General features: G+C 47.0%; 1 protein-coding gene across 4 annotated transcripts in view; it reads right to left on the reverse strand.

The window, feature by feature from the left end:
* Positions 1–25,183, reverse strand: part of TTC7A (tetratricopeptide repeat domain 7A) — a 158,921-nt gene that overhangs the window by 88,710 nt on the left and 45,028 nt on the right. For 2 of the 4 annotated variants that reach the window (XM_049870552.1, XM_049870551.1), the window contains one exon: positions 18,282–18,397. In XM_049870552.1, the coding sequence (XP_049726509.1) occupies positions 18,282–18,397 (116 nt within the window). Of the gene's footprint in view, positions 1–1,201; positions 6,436–18,281; positions 18,398–25,183 lie in introns of those variants that run through there. The other 2 variants (XM_049870553.1, XM_049870554.1) reach the window with 2 other exon arrangements.

The following is a 25,183-nucleotide window of genomic DNA, read 5'->3' on the forward strand; positions in this document are numbered from 1 at the left end:
TAACAACTATGGGGACGGGAAGAGAAGTGCCTGGGGAGATCTTGCAGCTTTGTGTCCACCTTTCTCCTCCCACCACCCAGGCCTCCAGGGGACATAAAAGCAGGATTCCTTATAGACACCTCAGGGCTAGACAACCCAAGCCCAGGGACAGGCCCATGAGCCCCCCACAAGCCTGGGTAGGAAGATCTGCAGCTAGAGGTGCTTCTGCCCCACGGAGTCTCAGAAAAGAACCCAGAGCTAGACAGCAAGCAGGCCACGGGCCGGGCCAGGTCGAGGGGAGAGCAGCAGAGAGAGAAGAAAGACATCCAGCCCCTTTTCAAGCACTCACACTGCATGACTGCCCCAGAAAAGAGGGCAAATGGCTGAGTCTGGGAGCTCAGTCTGCGGGAGGGCACTGGCCTGGCAGTTGGGCCAGATGGCTACAGGCTGAGCCGGGCTGGACCCCGGGGCTGCCCCAGGCCCCACAGCCCAGTGCCTGGAGAAGACCAGTGGGTGATTTTCTACTCTGGAGCTACCTGGCAGCCTTCTCCCTGGCAGGCCTGGCCCAGGCTGTTATCTGAAAGCCGGAGCCAAGAAGTGACTGTAGCCCCTTCTTCCCGCTACAGTGTGAGGGTTATCCTCCAGGCACCACTGCTGGACAGACTCCACCTACCTTCTCCAGGGAGCCTCGAGGTCACTCTGTAGTCTTTTCTACAGGGTCAATACTAACAGAGTGCTCCCCTTGGGGGCAGGGGGCGAAGGTCCCTGGGTAGCTCAAGTAGTTCGAACCCACCCAGCAGCTCCGCAGAAGGCCTGGCCATCAGCTCCCAGAAAGACCCCAGCCAAGAAAATCCTATGACACACTTCTACTCTGTAGCACATGGGGTCGCGATGAGTCAGAATCAACTCGACAGCAGTGGGTTTTCACTGGCGGCTTGTGAGAAATATAGAATCTCAGGAATCCCTGCCCCAATACACACAATGCATTACGGAATCAGCACTGCATTTTAACAAGATCCCAGGTCCCGAAAGTTAAGTGCAGTTTTACCACTTTCAAATCTATGAGGGATTTGGGGATTTAAATAAACTCTCAGGAATCCTTCAGCAAAGCAAATGATCACTCACAGGCGTCTTCTGGATAAATCCCGATTTTTACTGCTTAAAGGGAAAACCCAGCACTGAGGCTCCAGGGGCCAGGACCGGCAGAGTTTCAGGCCCTCACCTGGCGCTGGCATGCTGAGATATTGGCATTGCCCCCTCTGCCTCAGCTTACCCCTCTGGGAAACGAGAAACCAGCTGTAGCTTCTCCAGCACTCCCCAGATGGCCGCAAGCCTGAAGCAACCCTGTTCTGGGTCTAAAGCTGCCCACGCCAGGTAAAGCTCGGGCTTTTTGAGCCATTTCCGGCAGCCCCAACAAAGGTCAGCTTGAAAGCTCTCTTTGTTCCCCATCTCTCATGGTGACCTTTCTGAGCAAAGCTGCCTACTTTTAACAATATCCACACAGGGCCTCAAACAAACCCTGGCCCAGAAACAGGCTGTGTGGGGGGAGGCCAGGAAGCCATTTATTCCAACTAAAGTAAACCCCGACTGGCCAGGAACAGAAAGAAAGAGGAGGCATGCTTGCAGGATGGGTCAAGAAAAACAGCTCATCGTAGGGGAGGCTTCAGGTGGGGCATGCAAGGTGGAGGTGCCAAGCTCTCTGGTCCCTGTCAACAGTAGCAACAGCGCAGATCTTTCAAAGTGCTTCAGTCTTCAACCACCTAGGAGGTCGGAGAAGCAGGCTTCATTATCCTAGCACCAGCACAGTGCCTGGCACAGAAAAGGCACCCAGTTATGGTGGAATAAGTTTAAGGAAGCAGGCTTCATTATCCTAGTACCAGTGCAATGCTGGGCGCATAGAAGGCACTCAGTAATCCGTGGTTGAATAAGTGCACGAATCGAATCCGCATTTGTTATGGGAAAACTAAAGCCTAGAAGATGACCACCTTCCCAGGATATCCCTTACCCCGAGGGAGGGGCAGGGTTATAGCAGGGTTCAAGGAGTTCGGGCTCTATTCCCTTTTACCTAAAAAGACCACCGAGTCTTTTTACACGGTCCTTTCCTGCCCATTTGAACTCCAGAACTCTCAAGACTCAATTAACTAAGTTTTGCCAAGTGTCTACCCATACCAAGTGCCTGCTCATCAGCCCTGCTCACAACAGGCATTTGACAAATATTACTGGAATGAATTGAGAGACCAAATGAGTGAATATGACTACCTCGTTCACGGTGACTCCTGTGTCTAAGGAGCTCACAGCCTATTAAATAAGCCATACGCTTGATTTGCTCAGAGTTTAGCAATGTGTGAGCCCTGGTGGCACAGTGGTGAAGAGTTTGGCTGCTAACCGAAAGGTCGGCAGTTCGAATCCACCAGCTGCTCCTTAGAAACCTTATGGGGTAGTTCTACCCTGTTCTATAGGGTCGCTATGAGTCGGAATCGACCCCACAGCAACGGATTTTGGCCTTTTGGTTAGCAGTGTGTCTCGCACATAGTAGATGCTTAACAAATGTTCTTTGATTTGGTTTGATGTTGAACAGTTAGAGAGTGAGAAACTGCATGGACTTTGTCACTGGATGTGACCTGAACAGACATGGGCTTGTAGGACCCTGACCAGAAATCCCTGCTTCAGGCTTCTCATTTGTTTCGGAAAGGTTTCCGGTCAAAGACCCACAAGAGCCTAGACAGTTGGCAGAGCCCAATAACTGGACGGGTGAATTAGGGCACAAGGTCGGGCAAAGTTCAAATGGCTGTCACACTGTTTACTCCCACCACAGACTTAAATCATCAGTTTCAAAAACAAAAACTCTCCTTTCCACCCCCAGCCCCAGGAAGGGGCTGTGACACGCCCCTTGCACTGCACCCAGATGGCGGGCAATGGGGTCTTTCCTTTTCTAGTGAGGTGGGGGAGGTGAGTGCGAACAATAAATAAGGCTGCACATTGAGAGAGGCTGGAAGGGTGTGCTCTCCCCAGTGGACCTCAGAGGCCTCCCCATGCCCCAAAACAGGAGGCACGCAACACCAGGAGGTCCTCCCTGTGGGCCTGAGCACTGGGCAATTCTGGTCCCTGAAGCCCCTCAGGACAAGCTGTCTCCTACCCCTCCCCACCCTGCAGATACAAGGTGGCTGCTGAGAACAAGACAAAAGCACTGCTGACTGAACACACCCCTCCTGGGCGTCACACAGAACGGCAGACTGGGTTTGTAAGGTGCCTCCTCTTTCTGCTGAGGTTCCCCCCCAACCACAGCCATCAGCAGCCCAAGCTGCCTTCACTGCCTGTCCAACTCAGCCAGCGCCTTGCGACTCAGCACCTAGCTGGCAAGGTGGAGCAGACGTAGACAGACAGACAGACACACACAGGCACACACGCCGGAAAGGGAGAGTGCTTCCGTAGGACTGAAAGGTGGAGCAGACACACACACACACACCCCCCCTCCGAAAGGGAAAATGCTTCTGAAGGACTGAACAGCCTGCCTGAGCTGGGGAACTCCCTTAGAAAACACACACTCCCTTCTCTGTAGTTTGCTTTTGGTACAGTGAGCACATGTTGCTTCAGTAATTTTTAAAAAAAATTTTAAGAAAAGAACATTCCAAAAACCCACAGCCCACCTGGTTCAACCCCCACGGTCCCAGCTTACTTTGTGCCCTGAGCAGAGAATGGAGACTGGGCTCTGCCAGGTCTAGGCAGAAAGAATGGGGGGAAAAAAAAAAAAAACCAAAAAGGAATGGCCCCTTGCTCGGGGCAAAGGAGTAGACTCGGCTCACACTCCTGTTCTTGGGTGTGGCCCAGGGATTCGGTCGTAGTGAGGTCAGAGCCACCAGAGCTAGCTACAGGGACAATCAGCTTCCCTGGTGTTGCTGCAGTACCCCTGGGACTGTCTCATGCAAAGGAGAACCAAGTCCCTTCCCTGCGCCTACCCCACAGCCAGGGCCCCCAGGAACAAGTCAGAAATGTGCCCCCTCTAGGTGGCAGGGTGGCCAAGGCTCCACTGGAGTCCATGGCTGCCCTCCGGTGGCAGCGAGGGGAAACGAACCCACTGAGGCCTCCCAGGCCCCGCCCTTTGCGAGGGGGGCCTCCCAATTCCCACGTGTCCTTCCAGGCCAGCATTTTCGGGTCAATTAGGAACTCTCTCATTAGCACAGAGCAAGGGGCAGGAGTCATCTGGGGGAATTAACCGCTGGATCAATAGGGCAAGGCCCTTGGAAAAAATGAATGTGCCTCAGACATACTGAATGAGTAACTGGGCAGCGGGGCAAGTGTGACTAAGCCCAGGCCTCAGACTTAGTCCAGGCTTCAAAGAGCTCCAAATAAGGGGAGGGAAGCTGTGTGGGGGTCAAGCAAACGTCACCCACTTTGCTCAAGAAAGAACATCACACGTTTTAAATTACATCAAGTACTTAGTCAGAGGGAAGAGACTGGACCCCGGGTGGAGCCGGCACTGCTGTGGCAGCCTGACCCCAAGGGGAAAGCACCCCACTGCTTAGCAGGGGCTCCTCTGCTCTCTCTGGAGGTCCACTCCACCCAGTCCCAAGTGGGAATGAGCTTGGGCTCTCAGATTCTGGCCCCATCCCTCCCTGTTCCTTAGGCCCTAAGCACCTCCTCTGAAGCCTCGACAATCCCTTACCCCTGGCTCCTACCCCTTGGCCTCTCAGGATGGACTGTCCCCTCAGAGGCCTTCAGGGTACCCCTACCCCTGGCAGCAACCCCCACCTCCCAGCGTTCTTTCCCGCCCTGGCATACAGAACTCCACTGTGCACTGGGCTTGTTTACCACTGGCTCCCCTGGAATGTGACCTCCTGGCGGACGGGGGCTTGTCCTGTCTACAGCTCCAACCTAGCGTGTAGGTGCCGTGCCTGGCACAGAGCAGGCACTCAGAGACTATTTGTAAAAGGAGCTGACTGGACATTCTCTGGGCTTCTTTCCCTTAGCTCCATCCCCGCACAGGATTGTAGGCTCCCTGAGCTCAGAGAAGGGTTCCTCCCCCTTCCCAACACCCCATTGAAAAAGGCCAGGCCAAGGTTGAATGTAACTAGCACGAAATGGCTCTGGAGCCATTTAAAAGACTTTTCAGAGTGACCTTGGAGAAGATGACCCAGTGTTAGGCACCTGGGTCCCAATGGGCCCCTGTACTTCCGCTTCTCACACTTCCCTTAGGCTAACGCACTGGTTCTCAGCTGGGGGATTTTGCCACCAAGGGGACATGTGTCAATGTCTGGGGACACTTTGGTTGTCACAACTGGGGGTGGGAGTTAATACTGGTATTAAGTGGGTGGCGGTCAGGGACGTTGCTAAGAATCCCACAATGCACAAGCCAGCCCTCACGGCAAAGAGTTCTCAACAGTGAGGAGATTGAGAAACCTGGGGTAAGGTGACTTTTTTTTAAAACTCCCTAACAACAACAACAACAAACATATAAGGAAAGTATTGGAACTGGTGATTCACCTAAGAAGACAAAACTTTGACCTAAAGACAATAATACATAGTTTCAAAAGCTCATTGATGTAGACCTACTGTGGGCAGGTGGTGTGCTAGGCCTGGGACGATAAAATGAGCAAGGCGCAGACCAGGGGGGCCGGAGAGACCCAGGTTCAGCATTAGGCCCTCTGGCTCTACCACCTATCAGTCCCGTGACTCTTCTCCTCAGTAACACAGGGACACTATTTCCATTCCTACCTCACAGAATTACACATTAAGGCGTTAGCTGCTGCCTGGCACCCAGTAAGGGTCCAACAAATATTAGCTACTATCAGGAGGCAAGGGGCAAGGAAATCACTTAACGCCCAGCCAGGCAACAGGTGGCCAGCAGAAACAGAGGGGCTGAGTAATCGCCACGTGTCCTGAGCACTGCTGCTCAGGCTTCTGAGGCGTAAAACGTTTGGCTTGTTTATTCTGAGAGAAACGATGATTCAATTTCCAATCCTCTTTATTTGAGGGCGGGAGGAGGGCCAGGAGCCTGGCTTAAAGTCTGTAAAAGATTGAAATTTGCGCTTCAGGAAGGGGAGGGGAGCAGAGTTACAGGAACAGAAAAGTAACCGAAATTACTCGGGCTTTCCTGGAGGGGTGATGGTTGCTAATGCCTCCACCCTGTTTCCACCTCTGCCACCGCCACCACACACACACACGTATACACGCCAAGACCACACACACACCAACACACACCACACACACATACATACATACATATACACGCCACACACACACATACGTATACATGCCAACACCACACACACGCCAACACATACCACACACATACATACATATACATGCCAACACCACACACTGTACACACACAAACACATATCACATACACACATACATATACACACCAACACCACACACATCACACATGCATACACACCCACACCACACACATGCCAACACATACCACATACATATACACACCAATACCACACACCACATACATATGCACACCAACACCACACACCACAGACGTACATATACACACCAACACCACACACACTACACACACATACACACCAGCATCACACACCACACACCAACACACAACACACACCACATGCTTATACACACCAAAACCACATACACCGCACACACACCACACACCAACATATACCACACCTACACACACCAACACACATACCACACACACCACATACATATACACACCAACAAACCATGCACACCACACACACACACACACACACACAGATACCACATATACCACAAATACGAACACACCCACACACCCCTCACGCACACAGTCTAACCGTACAGAACACAGACAGGAGGAAACAGGCCAGCTCTGTGTGGCGTGGGACCACCTTCAGGAAGAGGCACAGTCACATTTTTGGAGAACAGCGACTCAGGGCCCCAGAGGGACACGGAGAGTCCTGAGTCACCATATCCAGGATTAGCCCACACACTCCCACTTATCACTGTGGCCCTGCCCTCCCACAAGCTGCCCCTCCACATCCAAAAAATTGGAAATGGTTACTCAGACCTGAAAGTAGAATCCCAACGGGTGAGCGCCGGCAAGTTACTTAGCCCCTGTGAGCCTCCGTCCCCTCACTAGTGAGGTGGGGGTCACAAGGCCTTCTTGGAAGAGCAGCGGTATACCAAGCACGAGGCCACCTGGCACACAACATGAGCTTGATACCTGCTGGCTCTCGCCCCCTCCCGCCCTCCTGGCTGTCCTCGATGCTTTCCTTAACCTCATTAAGAAAAGGTGGGTGTGGGGAAGGGGAGCAGGCAGCCCCAAGGGGTGGGGGGCCCTCAGCAGAGAGGGAGCTCACGGCAATATCTCCTGGGGCCTGAGTTGTGGACTCAAGGTGCTTTTTCATTCCTTCCCTCTCATTTGACCCTCATACCTTCTGCGGTATAGGACAAACAGAAGCCCTGATTTAGAGGTGAGGAAGCAGAGCTAGGGAGAGGTAGGGGAGAGCTCCAACCCCCAGGTGCCCCTGACCCCACCCTGACCTCCTCACAGATAGCTAGGGCACCCCCCAAAGTTTTCAAACCAGAATCTGGGGCGCAGTACCTGCCAAGAGTGGTCACTCTCAGGGGCGCAAATGCTATGCTGTGAGTACATCAGCTGAGGATCCCCAGGAACCCCAGAATTTCTCCCCTGGGCCATGTGGCCTAGTGGTTAAGAGTGTCAACTGTAAAGATCAGATGTGGGCTGTGCTCATAATCCAGGCCTCGTGCACGACAAGTCACTTAAATTCGCCAAGCCTCGGCTTCCATCTGTAACAATGGCACCTACCTCAGAGGGCTGCTGGGAGGGTTAAATAACACCACACAAGCCGAGTACTTTATACAGTGTCATGGATTGAACTGTGTTCCCCAGAAGTGTCTGTCAACCTGGCTAGGTCATGATTCCCAGTATTGTAGGATTGTCTGCCATTCTGTCACCTGATGTGATTGCCCTACATGTTGTTAAATCCTATCCCTATGATTAATGAGGTGGATTTAAAAAACCCACTGCCATCAAGTCGATTCTGACTCCCAGCAGCCCTACAGGACAGAGTAAGAACTGCCCCAGAGAGTTTCCAAGGAGTGCCTGGTGGATTCGAACTGCTGACCTTTTGGTCAGCACTTAAGCACTACGCCACCAGGGTATCCTGAGATGGATTAGTGGCAGTGGCATTGATGAGATCTACAAGATTAGATAGTGTCTTAAGCCAATCTCTTTTGAGATATAAAGAGAGGCAAGCAGAGAGACATGGGAACCTCATGCCACCAAGAAAGCAGCGCCAGGAGCAGAGCACATCCTTTGGACCTGAGGTTCCTGCACTGAGATGCTCCCAGACCAAGGGAGGGCTGATGGCAAGGACCTTCCTCCAGAGCCTACAGAGAGAGAAAGCCTTCCCCTGGAGCCTGCGCCCTGAATTCAGACTTCTAGCCTGTTGGGCTGTGAGGGAATAAATGTCTCTCTGTTAAAGCCATTCACTTGTGGTATTTCTGTTAGAGCAGCACTAGATGACTAAGACACACAGTACCTGGCATGAATTAAGAACTTAAAAAGTGGCACATATAATTATAATGCATACCAGTTAAATGAAAGAAGGACACAGAATATTGAAATGAGAACTGTTTCCTTCCCCAAAGCCTTCTCCGCGGGGCTCTCACACATAAGGAGAACAGCATCTCTGCGCTTTGTGCCTGCCAGAGTCCTGGGGGGCGGGGGCGGGGCGCACACCTTAAACCCTGTAAAGCAGGGGTCAGCAAACTTTTTCTGTAAAGGGCCAGACAGTAAATATTTCAGGCTTTGTGGGCAATACAGCCTCTATCAGTACTCAATTCAGCCGTTGAGGTAATATGTAAATGACTGGGTGTATTTCATTGAAACTTTATTTGCAAAAACTGGCTTTGGGCCATAGATTGCCGACTACTGCTGCAGTAGTTCAACTTCCCCAGGTTCCCCCAAGACTTTATAAGGTACTAACAGCCCTCCTTCCAAATCTCTGCAACCAGGGAGCTAGCTGAAGGCAGCTCTCCAGATTTGTCCCTGAGAGCTCCAGCTGGCCAACTGAGGGTTCTCCACGGGCAGGAGGCTCCAGGCACCGGCTCCTTGCATTTGAACAGCAGAGAGACAGCAGTTACCAGCTAGAGATGGCAGCCAAGCAGGCACTGCCTACGCACTAAAAACAGGAACCAGTCAGCTGGGCCACCATCTCTCTGAAACTGAAGCTCTGCAACCGAAAAAGGACAAAAAAAGCAGATGGCACGGCAGGAGTGGAGGCCCTGGGCTCCCCAGGAACCCCACCTCCATGGCCAAAGGGTGCTCTATGGAGCCTAGAGCTCCAGGCTGGCTTCACTGTTAGGGCTGAGCACACAGGCTCTCTGGACCTCCGGATCCTCATGTACCAAACAGGGACCCCTCCACCTCCCTGGCCTGGCACGTGAGAAATTAAATAAAGAAAAAGAAAAGCAAAAGGTGAAAATTCATGCATGGGTCAGCAGCCTATCCCATTGCTACAAAAAATAATAAAAATAAATAAAAGTCATCATAATGGTTTTCTAAACAGCTATGATGCATCAGACTCTCTGCTATCATGTATCATCTGATGTCCTCAGTGATGTTGTGCGGGGCACTGTCATCGTCCCCATCTTACAGAGAGCTCCAGGGACCGGCCCGAGGCCACACAGGCTTTAGGCATGGGAACTAGATTCACACCCAGCTCTGCTGGCTCCAAAGTTGAAGCTTCGCCAAGTTCCCGCTCTGCCAGATAGGGCGAGAGTAGGGTGGACCCCTCATTCTATTTCTACCGTTTGGAAGGCAGGGGCTCCTGCAGCATCCCAGCTTCTTACCACCCTGGGGCTGCTTCGTAAGAACAAGGGCAGAGAGGAGAGAGGGAAGAAAGAGAGCAGAGAGGGAAGAAAGAGTCCAGGCCCAGTGGTGTCACTAGGGTTGGTGATATTCAGTGTGATTAACTCATGGTGTCACCCCCGCCCCTTGCCATGGACCACCTGCAGCACTGGGACCATACAGAATTCTTAGTAATTTTTTTTTTTTACTAATGTTACTCGTAAATCGTAATTCCCATATGTCGCTCCTTCTTTTCCTTTAATTACCACTTCATTCTCAAAAAAGTTGTTGATACGGATTTACGAATTACCATACTACTACAGCTGTTGTTGTTAGGTGTCATCGAGTTGGTTCTGACTTACAGCGACCCTAAGTACAACAGAAATGAAGCACTGCCCCGTCCTGTGCCATCCTCACAATCATTGCTATGTTTGAACCCACTGCCGCAGCTGCTGTGTCAATCCGTATCGTTGAAGGTCTTCCTCTTTTTTGCTGACCCTCTACTTTGTCAAGCATGATGCCCTTCCTCAGGGACTGGTCTCTTCTGATACCAAGTCCAAAGTATGTGAGATGAAGTCTCACTATCTTCACATCTAAGGACCACTTGGGCTGTACTTCTTCCAAGTCATATTTGTTCGTTCTTCTGACAGTACACGGTACATTCAATATTCTTCGCCAACACTGTAATTCAAAGGTATAAATTCTTCTTCAGTCTTCCTTAGTCATTGTCTAGCTTTCGCATGCCTATGAGGCAATTGAAAATACCATGGCCTGGGTCAGGCCCACTTAGCCCTCAAAGTGACATTTTTGCTTTTTAATACTTTACAGAGGTCTTTTGCAACAGATTTGCTCAATGCAGTACACTCTTTGATTACTTGACTCCTGCTTCCATGGGCATTGTTGGCGGATCCAAGTAAAATGAAATCCTTGACAAAACTTCAAAATTTTCTCCATTTATTATGATGTTGCTCAATAAACATCCTGTTATGAGGATTTTTGTTTTCTTTATATTGAGGTGTAATCCATACTGAAGGCTGTAGTCTTTGATCTCCATCAGAAAATGCTTCAAGTCCTCTTCACTGTCACAGCAAGCAAGGTTGTGTCAACTGTTAATGAGCCTTCCTCCAATTCCGATGCCGTGTTCTTCTTCATATAGTCCGGTTTCTCGAATTATTTGCTCAGCATACAGATTGAGTAAGAATGGTAAAAGGATACAATCCTGATGCATACCTTTTCTGATTTTAAACCACTCAGTGTCTGTTTGAACGACTGCCTCTTAGTCTATGTACAGGCTCCGCATGAGCACAATTCAGTGCTCTGGAATTTCCATTCTTCACAGTGATATCCATAATTTGTTATGATCCACACAGTCGAATGCCTTTGCATAGTCAATAAAAAAAGGGCAAATGCCTTTCTGGTATTCTCTGCTTTCAGCCGAGATCCATCTGACATCAGCAATGATATACCTCGGTCCGCATCCTCTTCTAAATCCGATTTGAATTTCTGGCAGTTCCCTGTCAATGTACTTCTGCAATTGCTTTTGAAAGGTCCTTAGCAAAACTTAACTTGCATGTGATATTAATGATATTGTTTGATAATTTCCAAATTCTGTTGGATCATCCTTCTTTGGAATGATCACGAATATCGATCTCTTCCAGTCAGTTGACCAAGTAGCTATATTCCAAATTTCTTGGCACGGATGAGCGACAGCTTCCAGCGCTGCACCTGTTTGTTGAAACATCTCATTTGGTATTCCATCCATTCCTGGAGGCTCGTTTTTCAATAATGTCTTCAGTGCAGCTTGGACTTCTTCCTTCAGTATCATAATCATATGCTACCTCCTGAAATGACTGAGCACAGACCAATTCTTCTTGGTACAGTGACTGTGTATTCCTTCCATCTTCTTTTGATGCTTCCTGCATCTATTTTTTGCCCATAGACTCCTTCAATATTGCAACTCGAGGCTTGAATTTTTTCTTCAGTTCTTTCAGCTTGAGAAATGCCAAGCGTGTTCTTCCCTTTCGGTTTTCTAACTTCAGGTCTTTGCATATTTCATTACAATACTTTGTCTTTTCAAGCTGTGCTTTGAAACCTGTTGAGCTCTTCTACTTCATCATTTCTTCCTTTCGCTTTAGCTACTCTACATTCAAGTGCAAGTTTGAGAGTCTCTTCTGATATCCATTTTGATCTTTTCTTTCTTTCCTGTCTTTTTAATCACTTTTGCTTTCTTCATGTGTGACGTCCTTGATGTCATACCACAACTTGTCTGGTCTTCGGTCATTAGTGTTCAACGTGTCAAGTCTATTCCTGAGATGGTGTCTAAATTCCGGTGAGATATGCTCAAGGTTGTACTTTGGCTCTCATGGATTTGTTTTAATTTATTTCAGCTTCAATTTGAACTTCATTTGGGTAATTGATGGTGTGTTCCTCACTTGACTCCTGGCCTTGTTCTGACTGATGATACTGAGCTTTTCCGTTGTTTCTTTCCACAGATATAGTCGATTTGATTCCTGTGTATTCAATCTGCCGAGGTCCACATGTAGAGTTGCCGTTTACGTTGCTGAAAAAGGTATTTGCAATGAATAACTTGTTGGTGTTGCAAAATTCTATCATTCGATTTCCTGTGTCATTTCTATCACGTAGGCCATATTTTCGAACTATGGATCCTTCTTCTTTGTTTCCAACTGTCGCATTCCAATCACCAGTAATTATTAACACACCTTGATTTCTTGTTTGATTAATTTCAGACTGAAGAAGTTGGTAAAAATCTTCAATTTCTTCACCTTTGGCACTAATGGTTGGTGCATAAATTTGAATAATAGTCATATTAACTGGTCTTTCTTGCTGGCATATGGATAGTATCCTATCACTGACAGCATTGTACTTCAAGATAGGTCTTCAAATGTTCTTTTTGATGATGAATGCAGTGCCATTACTCTTCAATTTGTCATTCCCAGCATAGTGGACCATGTGATTGTCTGACTCAAAACGAACAATACCCGTCCATTTTAGCTCACTAATGCCTACGATATTGATCTTTATGCATTCCATTTCATTTTTGATGACTTCCAATTTTCCTAGATTCATACTTCATACATTCCATGTTCTGATTATTAATAAATGTTATTAGTTGCAACTGTTTCTTCCCATTTTGAGTTGTGCCACATTAGCAAATGAAGGTCTCGAAAGCTCTACCCCATGCACTTTACTGAGGTTGGCTCTACTTTGAGGAGGCTGCTCTTCCACAGTCGTCTGTCAGTTTGTCATATTGTGGTGGCTTACATGTGACTGTGATGCTGAAGGCTATGCCACCAGTATTTCAAATACCAGGAGGGTCACCCATGGCGGACAGGTTTCAGGGGAGCTTGCAGACTAAGACAGACTAGGAAGAAGGACCTGTTGATCTACTTCTAAAAAAAAAAAAAGGCCAGTGAAGACCTTATGAACAGCAGCGGAATGAATATTGTAGTTAAAACACCAGAAAATTTGACAAAATCAGCGACTATAAAAACACTGGCAGCAACGAAAACAACAGCGCACGCTTGTAGCGTGTGCAGACTAAACCAGGTGATTCGAGGCGTCATTGTAACTGGGTAATAATGACAGCTCTGACCAGAGCGCCCCAGAAGGTTCAAAGAGTAAATCAGCATAGAGTTTTTGCCTTGTAGGTATAGTGATACATGTGAGCTGGGCTTATGGAAAATGTTTTTGTTATTATAACTAACTACAGGGATATTTTTTATAAAAATAATGATTTCTACAGAAATACCACACAAAAATTTTATAGACCGTCATTTTGATGTCACCCTTTCTGACAGTGTTACCTGGTGCTATCCACATGCCCTTAGTGATGCCACTGCCCAGGCCCCCTCCAGGCTGGGATCCCGGGGATCCAGATGGGGTCAGATGGCTTCCTCAGCTTGGCCCCAGGCTGAGGCCCACCCACCTGCTCGCAGCCATCTGTGCAGCCTCTGATTCCGGGGAGGGTCCTCATCACTGGGTGTGCCACATTCAGGGCAAGGGAGTCCACTTCCTTTTCCTCCAGGCAGTTGAGGACTTAAGCTCAGGGGCTTCTGACACCACAAAAGGGAACCTGGGCGTAGCTCTGGAAGGACAGGGCTGCTGAGCTAGATGGAAAGCTTCTTGGGTAGAGCCTGTGCTTCAATCAGACTACCTCAGGGCCCAGGCACTGTTTCCCAAAAAGTGGTCCCTAGAGATGTACCCCCAAACAAGGACTCCACATCAAACAGAGTCTGGAAAACATTCAGCACCTTTGCCATCTCCTGCATATTTACTTCCGTCATTTATGTTCTAAAGCCTCCAACAGGCCTTTAACCCAGTGTTTTCCAAGCTTATTTGGCCATGGACCCTTTTCTTGTCCCACCTCCTCGGCCCCTCCCTGACTCCTGCTATCTCTGTGAATCTCCCTAGCTCAAGGCCTGCCATCTCCAAGAAGCCTGTCCTAACAGTCCCAGCTGCAGGGGAACTGCCCCAGTCTGCCGTGCACCTGCCTAGCCCTGGCCCCACCTGCAGCAGCAGGCTCAGCACCTTCCCCCTACCCCACAGGCCCTTAGAACAACTGAAAGAAGAAAGATGAGAAGGGTCTAGAAAGAGGCCCCCCAAGCCCTGAGTGGAAAAGGCAGCCTATAGACCAGCATGCACTGTAGGGTACCACTTTTTTCTTGTTGTTGTTGTTAAAAAAGTATAGAAAAAATACATGTACATTTCTGTACACAGAAAACCATGAAAGAAATACATGAAAATGTCAGTAGTGGTTATTCAGAGCAGGGGCCAGCAAATTGCTTCTGGAAAGGGCCAGATACTAAACACTTAGGCTCAGGGCTGTGGATGCTGCTCTAAAGCAGCCATAGAAGATACAAACAAAGGGGCGTGGCTGTGTTTCAACAAAACCTAATTATTTAAAAAAAAAAAACACGTTCCTGGCCAGAGGGCCATAATTTGCCAAGTCCTGATCTAAGGATCAAATACGTGATTTTTATTTTCCTTTTTTGTATCTTTTATGTGTTTTAAAATTTTCCCTAGAAATATGTTATACTTCTGTAAACCAGGGCTGGGGCGGGGGTTGGGGTGGGGGGGGTCAATAAATTGCATAATTGTGTTTTTTAAAAATATATCAACAGTTCTGAAAACTAAAAATATAATTAACCATACCCATAAGAAAAATGAAAATTTCAAACGCTGCTGAGGTATCAGATTTCAGCAATCACACCTATAAAACTTCAGAAAGTTTGGTAACACACTATGTCGCCAAGTGCCTTGGAAAACAGGCTCCATCACACGTCCTGGTCCAAGAGAATTTGCAACAGCCTCCACCAGGCACAACCTGTCAGCACCCAACAAAATGACCAGTGCTCTTACCTTCTGAAGGAGGTATACCTTCTGACCCAGAAATTTCCTGTCTAGGAACTCATCCTATAGACAGACTTACATTGTGAAATAATGTGTGGGCCAGGTATATTCTGGACCCTGGGGCATGTTTAAAAGGGTCAAAGTCTGAAAGTGACCTAAATGTCCCATCAACAGGCAACTGGTCAAACAAACTAAACTACATCCGTACCATGGATTTCAACACAGCCACACAGAAGAAAAGGAAGTTCTCTGCGTCCTGATATGGAACTATCTCCAAGATATTTACATTAAATGAAAAAGGCAAGGGGCAGAACATTTATAGAGAAAAGGAAAATAATCTAAGTATATAATTGCTTGTATACGCTGAGGACGAGCTTTGGGATGACACAGAAGATTCTTGAAACACTGCTTACAGAGGAACTAGGAGGCTAGGGGATAGAGGTAGGAAGGAGACTTTTTACTGTCTATTCTTTTGTACATTTTTAATTTGGTCCTAAGTGCAAGAATCACTTATTTTAAAAAGTTAAATTATGAGAATAAGTGAAATTTAACAAAATAAACCATACCAAAATGAAACATGGGCTTTAAAGAACCCCCAGGGAGTTGCTTAAAAGAAAGCTCTGTGATCCTGACCCTCGGTTTCGCCACCTGTGCGGTTCAGGTGAGGTGAGGAGAGGTGTGTGAGGTGCCTCCAGCAGTGACTGGCTGCACTCAGCACACAGGACTTCCCTCCGATTGCTGGTGGTGTCCTCACAGCCCCAGCCCCGAGTGTCAGGAGAGGACTGTAATGACGCAGACGAGGTGCTGATGGGGCAGGAAATCTCTGCTGCAGAGACCTGGAGGAGACCCCCACTGATGGAGGCGTTCCCAGCAGAAGAACTGGCCAGCCATCTGCAGAACCTCATCAGAGCCATGGCTGCTTGCAACGCACCCTCCTGATTTCATACCTTCTCCCCTCCCTCTCCACCACCACCCAGCACACACCATCAAGCAAGCACTTCCTGTCTGCTGCCCAACTGGAAGCACTCACACTGAGCTGTTCAAAGGAGAGGACCCTCTTCACCGGGGCCGGATTAAGGCAGTGAGGGCCCTAAACATTGATAACCTGTGGTGCACCCTTCCCTGCTTACTCACACATTCAAACAGGATATGTGAGTTTTATATATATATACATGCCACATTTATTAGCATATATAGAGTAACATCAAGCACTGTGTGTTCCACGCAACAGACAAAAACAAAACTCACTTGACACATAAATTAAAACTTTTCATGTTAGATAAATATTAATATTTCCAGGATATCTTGGACATTTGCTATGTTAGTATTATATCAAATTATTATTTGTGTTAGTAACATATTAAATGTATGCTAGATTGCACCCACGTGTATGCCAAACACATTTTAAAGTTAAAGTTATAAAATATTCCTTTCATTCAAAGATTAGACAGGCCCATAAAACAAAATGAGACTAAAGGGGCACAACACCCCAGGGGTAAGGACTAGAAGGAAGGAGGGGACAGAAAAGCTGGTAACAGGGAACACAAGGTTGAGAAGGGAGAGTGCTGACATGTTGTGGGATTGTTAACCAAAGTCATAAAACAATATGTGTACTAATAAGAAGCTAGTTTGTTCTGTAAACCTTCACCTAAAGTACAATTTAAAAAAAGTTATAAATATCATTGTTTACAAAACTTAGGGAATAATTCTGTACATAAATGCCATACGGTTAAAAAGTAACTTGACTGAATTCGTTGCAATGGTTAACTTATTGGCACTCTCTCACTTCCGTGTGTCATCTGGGACTGGAGTTCCCGTTGGTTGTTTACCAGAATGTGTGTGAGGGCATACCCCTGCATTGATATCATGGCAAAGAGCATTGCTGACCCTCCTAGCTGGAGCTGCTGGATCAGCAGACGTGATGTACAAGACAGTTCTTTCAAAATGGATCACAGACCTGATATCTATTAATATAATCCATCTTTGCCCAGTAACCGCTATGCTGGATCCAGTTGCATATTGGGTGAATGTAGCAAGAGCTAGACTCAACAGTCCACCCCCACCTCTCGTCTACTAGAAAGAAGTAGTATACTCCCAAGAGACCCACTGAGATAAGGAGTTTCAATTTCATGGGAAAGGATCGCAGGAGACAGATGTCGACAAAGTCGTTGAAGTAGTAGGGACCTCATAGCTTAAACAATTTTGCACGTGGGCGCCCTTGTAACCCTGTGTGAGCTTTATTTCTGGCTGGCACGTTCTCACGCACTGGAGCTGGTATAATTTTATTTAGTGTCCTTCCAGCTCCCTTTCATTGCGGTGCTCGCTTTTCCTCGTGTCCTGTCTGCTTGGGTCTTTGCTTTGGGCAACGGTGCGCCTGTTTTTTTGACACTCTAAGCACGTACTTACCTTGCTTGTTAGGTAATCTGTCCCTGCTCTTCACCCAAGGAGCAAATGACTAAGGAAGGCATTCCTGGCACCATGGCTCTTGGGTCTGAGGTAAGTGAGTATTCTCAGAGGTCCCCAAGTCACCATGCAGGACAATGAGCTTTTCTGCCACCTCAGTCAGCAGGGACAACCACATCCAAAATGATGCCAGCCTTTATTTTCACTACACTTTCTCCAGCATCTCACCATCCTTTGGAAGCTGGAATGAGTAGGAATCAGCCTTACCATTGGATATTTGGGTAGGATATGGAAGGCCCTAAGAAGCAAAATAACTTTACTAGCACCTCAGACAGACACCAGAGACCAAAACCAGATTAGCACCACACTGCCCAGCTCATGGTGCTTTGCTCTTTCGATATCACTTCCAGGCTTCCAGAACTCTCCCTCTAAAGATAACCACTCCTTTTTTTCTTCTCAGGAGTTCTCCCTGCAAAGCATGTGCAGGCTTTATTGCTTCAGTAGTTTCCTGAAACTTGGGCCTTCCCACCGAAACTGCCTTTACACACCTCAGTCTGACAAGATGTGACACAAACCAGCCCCCATGTGATTCTCTCAAGACAGCATGAGTGCACACACACCAGAAAGGAGGGAGGCCAGATTTAAGAGAACACCAAAAGCACCCAGCCCAGAGAGAAAGGTCCAGATCCCGGCGACCTACCCCTTCTTCAGGTTGGTCACGTAAGCACTCTGGAGGGCAGCTTCCAGGAAGTAGGTGAGCTCGTAGTCAACCGAGTGAGAGCCTTTCAGATGCCTTGACGTGGTGTTATTGGCGGTCTGGGGAGGGAAACACAGTAGAGCCACTGTTTCAAAGTTCTGGGGCCAGGGGGGCAGGGTGCTCAGCCAAGCCAGAGAAGCAGGCTCCATTGCCACCTCAGCCACCTCAGGGCACGTGGTTCAATTCTGGCAAAACTCAGCCTAACTTGCTTTAATTTAAAACACATATAAAGTACCCTCTTCCCACCCAAATGCTGAATACCCTCAAGTCCCATATGTAACACTGCTTAACAATCACAGAGCTTTATAAACTCACTAAGCCATTTAATCCCTACCAAAAAAAAAAAATTAACAAAAGTTGTCACTGAGTGACTCCATCTCACGGGGCACCCCATGCTCATCACAGTAGAATTACGCTTTACAGAGTTTTCAGGGTTGTGGCCTTTCAGAAGCAGATCACTGGGCCTTTTCTCTGAGGCATCTCTGGGTGGGTTTGAACCACCAACCTCTCAGCGAGTAGTTGAGCACTTAACCGCCTGCATCACCTAGGGGCTCCTATTTAATCTTTAGAGCACCCTGTCAAGTAGGAACTATCATCATCCCCATTTGACAGATGAGGACACTGAGGCACAGAGAGGCTAGCTTACTGCTCCAAGGTCACAGAGGTTGTAGATGGCAGAGCCAAGCACCCAGAAGTCCATACTCTTTATCTCTACTATAGGTGGGCTGTGGCACTCTCTCTTCAACCCCTACAACACCCCTACTTAGGAAGAATGTGTAGAGATTTCTTCACACACGTCCCTACTCTTCTGTGTATACAAACTTCATCTACAACTAGACTTCGCTCCCAGATGGTAAGGGCTTTGTCCCCTCATTTCTACTGTTCCTCACACCTGTCTCCCACCCCAACCAAATAGCCACCACCAGCCAAAATCTTATTTAAAGCCTCACAACAGTCCTACCAGGCTGGTTTAACTGCACTTTATAGGGTTGCTACGAGTAGGAATCGACTCGACGGCACTGGGTTTGGTTTTTTTTTTGGGGGGTTATAGATGAGGAAACTGAGGCTCACAAAGTGCCTAAGGTCACTGTTACAGACTGAATTATGTTCCCCCCAAACATGTGCTGTAAATACTAACCTCTATGCCTGTGGTTATAATCCCATCTGGGAATTGGTTGTCTTTATGTTAATGAGGCAGGATTAGCATAGGGTGTATCTTGAATCAATCTCTTTTGCGATATCAAAGAGATTAAATAAGCAAGGGAAGCAGAGATGGGGGAGAGAGATGCCAAGCCACATGAACATCACCCAGGAGCAGACGCTCAGAAGAGACAAAGACCTTCCTCCAGAGCCAACATAGAGAAAAAGCCTTCCCCTAGAGCCAGGACCCTGAATTCAGACTTCTAGCCTCCTAAACTGCGAGAAAATAAATTTCTGCTTGTTAAAGCCACCCACCTTGGTATTTCTGTTAATGCAGCACTAGATAACTAAGACAGTCACTAAGCTAGTGCAGGCCTGAACTTCAAACTTAAATCTGGCCAGTTATAGATTCCATGCTATTTCTACTACTTATTGGTTTGTTCGTTCAACAAATATTTGAGTGCCTGCCATATACCAGTCCCCTGCCATAAAATCGTTGAGTGACAGAACAGCCCAAGGATGGGGCCCCTGGCTTCAGCAAAGCTGAAGACCAATTACATTATCTTAACTGAGCTGTGGATGAAGCCTCAGCTCCAGAGGGGGCACCCAGCCTCACCAGCTGGACCAGCTCCCTTGTCTGATCAGAGGGGAAAAAAAAAAAAAATCAGTAAGCCACACAACTTTATCTTTTAGGAATTAAAATCAATCTAAAGAGAGGTTCTGAGGGCCAAGATGGCGGAATAGTCAGATGCTTCAAAAAAAAAAAAAAAAAAAAGTTTTTTTTTTTCCCCTGGGTCCCTCTTACAACAAAGACCTGAAAAAACAAGTGAATCAATTATATATGACAATCTAGGAGACCTGAACATCTAAGGCAAAGTTGAGGAATGGAACTGAGCAGCAGGGGGGGAAGAGACAGTTCAGAAGCAGCAAGGAGCTGCCAGACCTGACCCAGTGGGAATCAGCAACCTGCAGGCTGGATCAGATGGCACGCGCAGTGAGGCAAGCAGTGGCACTCAGGATGTATTTTCCACATTGGGAGAGACCAAGTGACAGAGAGTCTACTCAAGCCTCCAGAACCAGCACTCAATCAGCAAAACATTAGTACATGTGTTTAATCTACCATGCAGATCAAGCCCCCCCCTTTCAGAAGAACCTCTCTCCCATTTACCTGCCTGCCCCCCCCTGCCCCCGCTCTGCACCAGGTCTCAGGCTGGCTTCAGCAACTGCCGCATCCCCTGGGCCAGAAGTAGTACCTGTCACACGCCCTGAGCCATTCTCCCGGCTTTGAAGTAGGAACAAATTAACAAACAGGAAAAAATAATCTGCCAGTTCCCCTATGCCGGGAACTCAGGGCAGGCACAGTCCCTTTGCCTAAGCACAGGCATGAGAGGTCCACGGACTTTGAATGTCTTTCACCCCTGCATAGACCTGTGTGGGCTCATTTCAACAGCATAGGCCCTCATTAGCACAGTACAACAGGGTTTATACCTGAAGCCTATTTTCAACTGTATCAGCTATAAGGTAGAGTGGCAGATTCATGACATTTGACACCGCTCTGCCCATTAAGCAAGGTCCCCACCTGCCCATATCAGGGACCTGGGGACTGCCACCTAGCCACCTGTGACAGGGGTCCAAGAATAAGTGGTGTCTCTCAGTCCTTACAGCCAACTGCATTCACTGCCCATAATCCGGCTGAAAAACCACCCACCTACACGCTCTAGGCAACAGGAACACGCTTTCCTCTCAGAGGCTCAGGGCCAGCCGTCAGCCCCCTGCCTTGCTCAGGACATGATCCCCTACTGCAGCCAGATACCTGTGCCAACTCCAATCACCTCTGCCCATCTAGGACTATGGGTGAGAGCCTGTACCACATCCTTGGTGGCCAACGACCTGGACATGTGACCTGAATCGGTACAAGAAAAATAAATGTACTCCTGGGCTCACATACCTAGTTACAGCTCTAACCATCTGGTGACAGGACATGAGAGCTTCAAAGGCATTAATAATCAAACTAGCTCACATGACCAGCCTATTTGGGCATATCAAAACAAAAGAAGAAGATACGACACAGTAAGCAACCATAAAATAAATAAATATAATAACTTATTGATGGCTTGGAGACAACAGCCAATATCAAATCACATAAAGAGGCAGACCATAATGGCTTCAGCAAGCCGCCAAAATAAAGAATCAGAGGCGGAGCCAAGATGGCGGAATAGACAGACGCTTCCGTCGAGCCCTCTTTACAACAAAGACCTGAAAAAACAAGTGAAACGAGTATATTTGTGACAAGCTGGGAGCCCTGAGCATCAAAGGCAAGCTTAGACAACGAACTGAGGGGCAGAGGGAGGAAAAGGCCGTTCCAAAGTGGAGAGGAGTTACCAGACCTGAATCCCAGGGAGCCCTCAGGCACCATTCCCGGAGCTGCAGCGGCTGCGGTGGGCTGGTCCTAGCGTTTGGCCACAGTTTCCTCAGGGAGAAGCAGCCAGCCACACAGCCCACTCACACCTCTGGAACCTGAGGAGAAGGGCGCTCTCGGCAAAAGCTAAGTACTTGCGTATACTTTACTGTGTCCCCCCCCACCCCCAAGCCGGTTTCAGCGGCTGAATCCCTGGGCCTGAGATAGACCCTGGTGAGCATCTAGAGCCATCCTCCCACCCTTGGGGAAGGAAAAAATTTGCAACTGGGGGGAAAAGATGATTTGCTAGCTCCATTAACTGGGGGAGATCAGTACAGAAGCAGCTCCTGTCCAGGCATAAATCATCCATGGACCTTGAGCACCCTCCCCTTCTGCATGGACCTGTGTGGGCCTATTTCGGGAGAATAGGCCCTTGTTGGCAAACTCCAACCATTTCAGCTGTGCGGTGGAGAGGTAGGTGTTTGACGTTTGACATTGCTTGCCTATTAAACAAGGTCCTCACCTACCCACATCAGGGACCTAAGGACTGGTAGCTCCACTCAGGTCACCCAGCCACCCATGACAGGGGTCCAAAGATAACTGGTACCTCCCAGTCCTTACAACAAAAACTTTGGGTGCCCATGGTCCCTCTGCAGAACCCACCCACCAGCATGCTCTAGGGAACAGAGATGCATTTTCCTCAGAGACACTTGGGGGTCGGTTCGCAGCCCCCTGCCTTGTTCAGAGCATGACCTTCTGCTGCAATCAGATACCGGTATATACGCCAATCACCCCTGCCCCTTTAAGACTGTAGGACAGAGCCTGTACCACGCACTTGATATCAGCTACCTGGAAACCTGAGCTGAATTCATACAAGAAAACTGAATGGACTCCTAGACTGATAAACCTGAGAACAGCTCTAGCCAGCTGGGGACAGGACACCAGAGCTCCAAAGGTGAAAATAATCAAGCTAGCTCACTCAAGCAACCCATAGGGGTACACTGAAAAAAAACAAAGCAAGCAGCTACGACACAGTAAGCAAGCATAAACTGATACGATAACTTATACATGGCTTGGAGACGACAGTCAATATCAAGTCACATAAAGAAACAGGCCATGATCACCTCAACAGGCTCTCAAAACAAAGAATACAGGGATCGTTTAGATGAAAGTGCATTCCTGGAATTACCAGATGCAGAATACAAAAGTTTAATATATAGAACCCTTCAACACATCAGGAAGGAAATGAGGCAATACGAAGAACAAGCCAAGGAACACACAGATAAAGCAACTGAAGAAATTAGAAAGATTATTCAGGAACACAACGAAAAGTTTAATAAGCTGGAAAAATCCATAGAGAGATCAGCAATCAGAAATTCAGAAGATTCACAATAAAATTACAGAATTAGATAACTCAATAGAAAGTCAGAGGAGCAGAAGTGAGCAAGTAGAAGCTAGAATTTCTGAACTCGAAGATAAATCACTTGGCACTAATACATTTGAAGAAAAATCAGATAAAAGAATTAAAAAAAATGAAGAAACCTTAAGAATCATGTGGGACTCTATCAAGAGAAATAACCTACGATTGATTGGAGTACCAGGGCAGGGAGGGATAACAGAAAATACAGAGAAAATTGTTGAGGATTTCTGGGCAGAAAACTTCCCTGATATTGTGAAAGATGAGAAGATCTCTATCCAAGATGCTCATTGAAATCCATATAAGGTAGATCTTACAAGAAAGTCACCAAGACATATTATAATCAAGCTTGCCAAAACCAAAGATAAAGAGACAGTTATAAAAGCAGCAAGGGATAAAAGAAAAATCACCTACAAAGGATGGCCAATAAGAATAAGCTCGGACTACTCGGCAGAAACCATGCAGGCAAGAAGGCAATCGGATGACATATTTAAAAAATTGAAGGAAAAAAACTGCCTGCCAAGAATCATATATCCAGCAAAACTGTCTCTTAAACATGAAGGTGAAATTAAGACATTTCCAGATAAACACAAGTTGAGGGAATTGGTAAAAACCAAACCAAAACTACAAGAAATACTAAAGGGAGTTCTTTGGTTAGAAAATCAATAATATCAGGTATCAATCCAAGACTAGAACACTGGGCAGAGCAATCAGAAATCAACCCAGACAGGGAAATCAAAAAAAAAAAAAAACCAAAGCAAGATTAAAAAAAAAAAAAAGCCCAACACAGGGTAATGGCGATGTTATTATATAAAAGAAGACAACATTAAAATAATAAAGAGGGACTAAAATGTAATCATACACCTTCCATATGGAGAGGAAGATACGGCGATACAAAGAAATAAAAGTTAGTTTTAAATTTAGAAAAATAGGGGTAAATAATAAGGTAACCACAAAAGAGACAAACTATCCTACTCATCAAAATAAAATACAAGGGAAAAATACAGATTCAGCAGAAACAAAATCAACAACAACAAATATGAGGAAAGGACAATATATAAAGAAAATCTCCTCAGCACAGAAAATCAAGTGGGAAAAAGAAACTGTCAACACACAAAAAAAGACATCAAAATGTCAGCACTAAATTCACACCTCTCCATAATTACCCTGAATGTAAATGGACTAAGTGCACCAATAAAGACACAGAGAGTGGCAGAATGGATTAAAAAACAAGATCCATCTATATGCTGCCTACAAGAGACACAGCATAGACTTAGAGCCACAAACAAACTAAAATTCAAAAGATGGAAAAAAATATATCAAGCAAACAACAATCAAAAAAGAGCAGGAGTGGCAACATTAATTTCTGACAAAATAGACTTTAAAGTTAAATCCATCCGAAAGGATAAGGAAGGACACTATATAATGATTAAAGGGACAATACACCAAGAAGATATAAGCATATTAAATATTTATGCACCCAATGACAGGGCTGCAAGATTCATAAAACAAACTCTATCAGCATTGAAAAGTGAGATAGACAGCTCCATAATAATACCAGGAGACTTCAACACACCACTTTCAGTGAAGGACAGGACATCCAGAAAGAAGCTCAATAAAGACACGGAAGATCTAAATGCCACGATCAACCACCTTGACCTTGTAGACATATACAGAACACTACACCCAAGAGCAACCAAGTATACTTTCTTTTCTAGTGCACATGGAACATTCTCTAGAATAGACCACATATTAGGTCATAAAGCAAGCCTTAGCAAAATCCAAAACATTGAAATATTACAAAGCATCTTCTCTGACCATAAGGCCATAAAAGTGGAAATCAATAACAGGAAAAGCAGGGAAAAGAAATCAAACACTTGGAAACTGAAC

The sequence above is a fragment of the Elephas maximus genome, chromosome 26 (assembly GCF_024166365.1).
Source record: "Elephas maximus indicus isolate mEleMax1 chromosome 26, mEleMax1 primary haplotype, whole genome shotgun sequence".
Lineage (NCBI taxonomy): Eukaryota > Metazoa > Chordata > Mammalia > Proboscidea > Elephantidae > Elephas > Elephas maximus.